The sequence below is a fragment of the Onychostoma macrolepis genome, chromosome 16 (genome assembly GCF_012432095.1).
Source record: "Onychostoma macrolepis isolate SWU-2019 chromosome 16, ASM1243209v1, whole genome shotgun sequence".
Classification (NCBI taxonomy): Eukaryota; Metazoa; Chordata; class Actinopteri; order Cypriniformes; family Cyprinidae; genus Onychostoma; species Onychostoma macrolepis.
This window is the reverse complement of record NC_081170.1, coordinates 18,484,606-18,492,055: the sequence shown is the minus strand read 5'-3', so window position 1 is coordinate 18,492,055 and position 7,450 is coordinate 18,484,606. Positions and strand designations below refer to the sequence as shown.

Sequence of the window (7,450 nt, the reverse complement as noted above, 5' to 3'; positions counted from 1 at the left end):
GAGTGTAGAAAATCAGTAAACAAATTAAACTGATATGTAAACTGTATTACAAATGTAAAAATTCATAACATCTATGTTAAGTTTTCTCTTTTACTGTAACAGCAATGAAGTGAATTTTTTTAAGGACAATTTAAAGTCACTTATCATTTGTTTTTAGGGGATGATTTTAAAATTCCATTACTGTTAGCAGTAACAGAAAAAGACACTTAAGTCAGTTTATATCAGTCCCAGAATTGGGTCAAATTTGGGTCTAAATGCACCAAGACTTCTAGCTGTCCATGAATACAAAACTCACTGACAATTAAATCTGAATTTAAATGTAAATAGTTTTATCTGTTAAAATGAGACATACAAAAAGCATTGTCATGTAAGCAGTGTAACTATGTTGATAATATTAAGCAATAATTTTCCATAGATCGAAAAGGATCAGTGATACTTTTTTCAGTGTACAGAAAAATCATTTTAGATGGTTTATACAGTATATGTTGTTGAAACTTTAATGTGCAATTTTTTTGCATAATTTATTTCCCTCTTTAATATAATTTGTGACAGATGGCTAAATGATTAAATAAGGACTTTTTTCAAAGACTTATTTTAAAAAATATCAACCCAAAAAAGCACATTTATTTAGTCATACTTCTCATCTGGTTTACATACAGAGGCTGCTGTTTGTTCACGTCAACTGTTGGGAGATAATGTTCGAAAATTAGTTTGGTGGAAAAAAATCATGTTTGAAGCACATTAAGCAGAAATGTGCTGCATATGTGTGGCCATGTTATGAAGTGAGTCAGTAAATTCTATGAAACTCTTAAAAATGGCAATAAGCATGTTTCACATTTGTTGAGTGTAAATGTATTTTTAGTGAAGCATATAGTTCAAACAAATGTAGCTAATGTGCAACCCATTCTCGCACCCAACTCGTCACATATTGAAGCTTGGTCAGGATCACTTGGCGTCGCTTTTTGACGCTCAAGGTACCCCTTAGCGTCATTTTTCGACTTGCAGGGTCCTCCGTTGCTTTAAATAGGAAACCCTTAGCGTCAATATGCCGACGCCAAAATGGGAATTTTATCGTCATAATTAAATTATATATTGGGTAATAACATTGCCATTATTGCATATATGTTGGGGTGTGATTTTTCAATGTAAACAGCCACAACAGTTTTATTTATATTACAATATTTACACATTTGTGAGCACATAACCCAACCCCTGCCCCTAAACCTACCATTTGTCAATAAAACACAAGATATAACAGGCAGATACAACTACCGTCATAATTTATTTAAAAAATATGAATATTCCAAGTCTTCCGAGGCAAAACATTTGATTTGTGAGAGGAATAAACGCGATCGCCGTCTCCTTCCGCCGTTAAACTCATCCTGTGCTGCAGTCTGTGCGCGAATTCAAAAAATGCCGCCAGAAGAAGCCTTACGTCAGCCTTGGTTGTGAAATACTATTGGTTCTTGTGTGTCTCGTGACCGATTGCGTCATGCTGTTCTGACAGGCTATTGGCTCTTCTGTGTCTCGTGACCAATTGCGTCATGCTACGGGACTGGAGTATCTTTTGAATGAGATGCGAGCGCGTTAACAAGAGCGGGATCATTTTCAGCGATTAAAACCTTGTTTTGCTCTCTTCTTCTCACAAAGACTTCGTATGGCTTCAGAAGACTTGGAATGCAACATGACTTGTTTGTAATGCTTTTATAATGCTTGTTTATGGTCAGTTTTTGCAATAAATACCTGTGACTGCACTTATATTTGCCTGTTACGTGTTTTATGTTGTTCAGAAGTGGGTAGGTTTAGGGTAGGGGTGGGGTTAGGTGCTCCAATAAAAGTATAAATGTATATAAAATGATTTATAAATTTTTTACAAATGCATGCAAACCATTAAACTAAGACAAACAACGGAGGATAACGTGTTGTCATTTTCCATAAGCGTCTTGACCTGACGCATAAAGCAAGTAACTGAAAGCAATGGAGATCCTATTTTGTCATATAATGACGCCTAGGGGCACCTTTGGCGTCTTCATAGTGACGCGAAAGGAGTTTGACCATGCTTCAGTTTTTGACGCCTTGGGAGTGAGAATGGGTTGCAATGTGTTGCAGTTACTTACAGGTGGTCATTGTTCCTGTGTTTGGTTCAACTAAAGAACACAACGGGACATCAATCCCTGCAAGTAAAAGACTTTTATTAAACATACTTAATCAAATACACATATTAAACAAGGATTTGCTATGAATGTCACTTGTCTCCTGAAATGCTGGAATAATATACAACAGACGAGTAGTTCAAATCTATATGTACTTTACCACCAGATCATGTTTTATCATCATAATATGGGAGTAAAGTTACAGTATTACCAATTGTCTTTTTTTCCAACATGAGGTCTCTCATCAACATGATGGCATGATATGAACTTTAATGTCACACATTTGAAATGAAATATAAAATATGAATGTCACTAATTTAAAATAGAAAACAACTGCAAAACAAGCAAATGTAAGATAAAAACTGTTAAAGAACAAGTCAACAGTATTAAACGTCTCAGGACTACAGCTGTGAACTTACTTTGGCTGTTGATTTTGCTTCTTCGTTTTTGGAAATATAGAATGACACAGACGATCAGTGATACGAGGACACACAGAGACACTGTTGCAGTCATCATTACTAATGTCAGATTAGCTGTCACTGTATCACTCTCGTCAGTCTGAACAGCTGTACTGTCAGCTGGGGCTGGAACATATGTGATCACAAGTGAAGGATAAACTTACAGTATATGAACATTAGTCAGTCTGATTAGATTTTTTTATATTACACACATGAATTTTAGTCACACAGTCACACATCTATATGACCAAACAGACAATTTAACCACAGGCTATAATCACCACAACATGATTTAAATCTAAACATTACCTAAACATATTTTACTGACTTATTTTACTATATTTATTATATTATTATTATTATAATAATCCAAAAAACACTTTGACTAACCCATTACAACATCTTACATTTTAATAGCATATTTTAAGTTAATCTTTCAAATTAATCAATGTCTGTCAGAGAATCTGAATTGAGACTTTAGGGTTAGAAATATTGCATTCCAACACACCTTTCATGAGCAGCTTTACTTCATAGCAGGTTTTTTCATTCACTCTGCACTGATACCATGATTCATCGATGTACACTGCATCCCTTATAAGCAGAGATCCGTTCGCTAGTTGTCTCGCTCTCTCATACAGAGGCTTCAGGAGTTTCTCTGTGCTGCTTGAGGGTTTGTTTGGTGGCTGATACTGGGTTATATCAGTTGATTTGTGACCAATAATGATTTTCCAAGCAACCCGTTCAGCTCTGTTTTGAAGAAGATGTTCAGAGCATGGCAGCAATACTGAAGAGCCTGATGTTGGATGGACAGAGTCCAAAGTTTTACACTCTGAAATCAGAGAAACACAGAAGTAGTCATATGTATATGGCTCTCGAATGGTGATTATTAGCTTGTTTGAAAAATGCATTCTCACTTATAATACTCAGGTTAAATCGAGTTGCATGAAGGCAGTCCTGATCCTTGTAGACCCGACAGTCATAAAAGCCATCATCAGATAATCTGATGTCTTTCAGATCAAGTGTAACATTTCCAGCCTCTTTCCTCACAGACCATCTCTGGTGCTCTGATGCTGGAGAGATGTCTGGATACATCAGGATGTTTTTATCTTGGTTGGTCCTGTGCAGTTTGACTGTTAGAGACTCCAGCAAGTGGGTTGTGGTTAGGCAAGAAATAGTCATGCTGTCACCCTGAACACGGTTTATGTTCAACTGATGAACCTGCTTGCAGCGTCTCTGTGTCACCACTGAAAGGAAATGAAGAACAAAACGAGACATGAAGTACCGAGAGAACAGAGATGTGGAAACCGCCACATCACTTACAGTAACAAACAGCATTTAGTTTTCACCTGATTTCACCTGGTCAAACAAGTCTGACAAGTTACCCATTTCACCCATGGCTTTACTAAACACTGCTGAACACAACTTGTACTAATATTCAACAGAGAATATAGACAACAAAAAGATAAATAAAAGATAATCGCAACATTTTTTTTTTCTCACAATAGCCCACAGAAATTATAAAAACTCCTATAATAATGGATGTTCACTTTATTTTGTCAAACCCCTGTATATATACCTTTTCTACAAATGTATTGTCTGGACTTCCTCTAAATCAAAGCATCTACTGATGTTGCCAGTCTAATAATAATTGATCAGTTGAGTAATACAGTTTAATCTTCACACATCAGTGTTTATTAAAACTGTTCTTTGTGATAGACTCACTTACACACTTTCTTGCTTTAAAAAAGGAAGCAGCTACATGTTTTTATTAAAATTTTGCATTATTTTTCTATTCAATGCGTTGAAATCATCTAACACAATTAATGCAGCATTCGTTTTCTCCAATTAGTCCTATTCTTATTAAACCTATTAAGTGTTAATAATGATTATTTTCAATTGCACTGATAGGCTATACAACATTAGCAATGCAGTGTTGAATGGCTATACTCATTTCATCCTCAGAAACAGAAAAATTAATTTAACTGAGGCATCAGTAGGAGTATTGGTCTAAGGGAAAACTGTCTTTATAGTACTTAGTAAAGAGATGGCATTAAACAAATATTTGAAATGTTGTTTCTTCATTAATCTGGAGATTCAATGTGAAATTATTACAATATAAAAATTGCAATGTTAAGTGCAAATAATCTCAATTAATTACAGAAAAATGTATGATTAATTAGTTCTTTTTGTAATCAATTGACAGCAAAAATATTTTATACAAAAGAAAAATGAATTGATTAAAAGCAATTTTCAAATTGCACGTCAGATGTGTAACCTATGAATGGCAACATTTAAGTCATTATAACTGCATGTTATCTATAAATCTGCTTTGAAACAATGTTCACTGCAAAATGCTATAAATAAAACTCACTTGACTTGACATTGATCATATTCATATCACACCCGTGCTGCATTTACACACCCACAGTACATTGCTAATATGCATATCTCTTGTTTGTATGTAGGTTAAATGCATTTGACTTCATATAAAAGACACTTACCTTTACATTCTAATAAAGCTGCTATAAGAAGATACAGGAGTTGGAGATGTGAAAGCTGAAAGCTCTTCATCATATACAGACGCTCACTGCAGGACAGCTGAACTCTGTATGAGCACCGGCCACATCAGTTGTTTTCAGTTACTGTAAATGTATTGCGGAAGTAGGAAATATGTTCTATGTTCATATAAAGGCCTTTATAAGAAAGCTGCTTATTAGCATATTTAGAAGATGGAAATATGAAGACTAAAACACCTTATGACATTGAAAGTTTAGATTAGCTCACTGCAATACAACTGAATATGAGAACAAGTCACAAGACCTTTTACATTCACAAAGTTGTTTTTGAAGAGCCAAAGTAGGAAATGTGATCTGTGCAAAATGTCTGATACGTGCAATTTAGCACGCATCTCAAAACAATGAATCAATTTGCTACATAATTTGGTATTATAAAAACAACATAATAGTTCAAATCATTTATTCAACATATTTAAAGATATAAACTAGTCCAGAGAGTCATTTAAATATTTATGAGGCATTTAGTTATTTTGCTGTAAAGTTTATATTTGTGTATTTAGTCCAGTATCAGTATTACATGTATTTTGAAGATCCAGTATCCAACGCTCAGGTGTACCAATTGTCTACATAATACACATCTGCTACAGTATGTACAAAATGTAAATACAAATGTGTTTAATTAATTAATTAATTAATTTAATTAAGAACAACTAAAGTACTGAATTTTTTTTTTTTTTTTGATAGAGAAGGTTTTATTTTGAACTGATCAGTGCTTGATGCATGACAAATAAATACAAAATACATAAATGATTCTAATTTATTTCAGTCACTTTATATAAATATGCTTCAATGTTATATATTCAAGAAAACAACAGCAAATCTAAGAACAAACTAAATCAATTAAAAACACATTTCTTTGTTTTGTAGCAGTTGATTTGGCTCTGCTATTAACAATGCTGTTTGCTACAAGTAAGTCAGCACTGAACATGATGTCCATCTTTTAAGTTCATTGTTTGTATGGAAATGTTAGCAAATGAAGTAGCTGAAATATATTTATTGTGATTATGTTGTTGTTAAAAATTGTATCCGTAATATTCACGATCATCATCATCTAAGCTGAGCACTGAAGATTCTAGAGCTGACTGTCAAAAAAGTATGCAGTTTGACAGTAGAGTCCTTTGGTATAACATATAAATCCATCCATGCATTCTCATCTTTAGCCTATCTTCTGTAGAATCACAATGATTCTGGAGCCTATTCCAGCATCTGGAACACACTGGACAGATGTCAATAAATATGGTTTTTACTGAAGAACTTTCATTTTTTGTAAGTGCTGTAATAATAATAAAATTAAAAATGTGCAATGTGTGTGCGCGGCTGATCTGAGATCAGAGAAAAGATAATTTGCAAGGGAGGTTTGGAAAGCTAAAGAGATTAGAGATGTGAGCAGTCTGGACACTCCAGTGTTTTGCTAGAAACACAATGCCCTCTACAGGCTTCAGTGAGCATTACCCTATAAAGTAATATACTTCATACGTGCACATGTACTGTATCGTATTCAACAGTATGATCTGTACAACCAAACACATCAAAACAGCATACAAACCATAATTTCTCTCTATTTTAAAAAATAATTATTTATACGTAAAAATAAAAGATTTAAAATACTCCATGTATCTTCTCTCTCAGTCACACACACTTACTTGAGCTCCTTCTCTATGCCGTGACTTTGGACTGCAGCGCCTCCTTCTGTTCCTGCATCTCCTCCATGTCTCTGATGGCCTTCCTATTTACACTTACATTTACATTTAATGACTGGAAGCATCAGTTGGTTAGAATGAGTTCAAAATTTTAAACAAATTAGTAGTGTTTTGCGTTGTATGTCACTGTTTTCCAGAAAAAGCATCCACCTTATTTTTAACGCAAGAGCATATGTGACTATTGTTACCTTGAAAGTGCAAGACTTCTGGTGTCATTCACTTCCAGTTTTTTTAGAATATTAATGACTACGACTGGGACTGTCATATACACATAACATTATAATGAGAACACTATTATAATAAAACTGTGAATTTTTAGAGTTTAGTTACCATGTTTCTGCACATTGTTGCGTGAAGAACGCGTCCACAAAATGAGTTAATTCAGTCAGAGCCGCGCAGACACATTCATGCATCGGGCGTTTTGTGCAGATAGCCTTTGTTATATTAACGTTATGTTGTATAAATAATGAAGCTTATTCTATATGAGATAAGTGAGTTAAATCCCATTTATTAAAAACCTGCTATTAAATGCTTCAGTCTACTGGTCATTCAGCGCGCGCAGC

The 7,450-nt window shown here is 34.3% G+C and overlaps 1 protein-coding gene across 1 annotated transcript; it reads right to left on the bottom strand.

Annotated features, from left to right (window-relative positions):
* Positions 1 to 623: 623 nt before the first annotated feature.
* Positions 624 to 5,215, bottom strand: LOC131521682 (uncharacterized). The gene is made up of 6 exons (XM_058746630.1): positions 5,113 to 5,215; positions 3,526 to 3,855; positions 3,120 to 3,440; positions 2,573 to 2,737; positions 2,118 to 2,174; positions 624 to 682 (listed from the first exon to the last, which is right to left on the bottom strand). The coding sequence occupies exons 1-6, from the start codon at positions 5,183 to 5,185 to the stop codon at positions 624 to 626; spliced, it is 1,005 nt and encodes a 334-aa protein (XP_058602613.1). The 5' UTR covers positions 5,186 to 5,215.
* Positions 5,216 to 7,450: the final 2,235 nt, after the last annotated feature.

Excerpts from the sequence above, each read along its gene's own strand:
- LOC131521682 (XM_058746630.1), bottom strand. The coding sequence starts at position 5,185 with ATGATGAAGAGCTTTCAGCTTTCACATCTCCAACTCCTGTATCTTCTT. Across the intron at positions 2,738-3,119 it reads AGTAAAGCTGCTCATGAAAG|CCCCAGCTGACAGTACAGCT; the intron begins GTGTGTTGGAAT and ends CATATGTTCCAG. Across the intron at positions 683-2,117 it reads CACAGGAACAATGACCACCT|TTGACGTGAACAAACAGCAG; the intron begins GTAAGTAACTGC and ends ATCTCCCAACAG.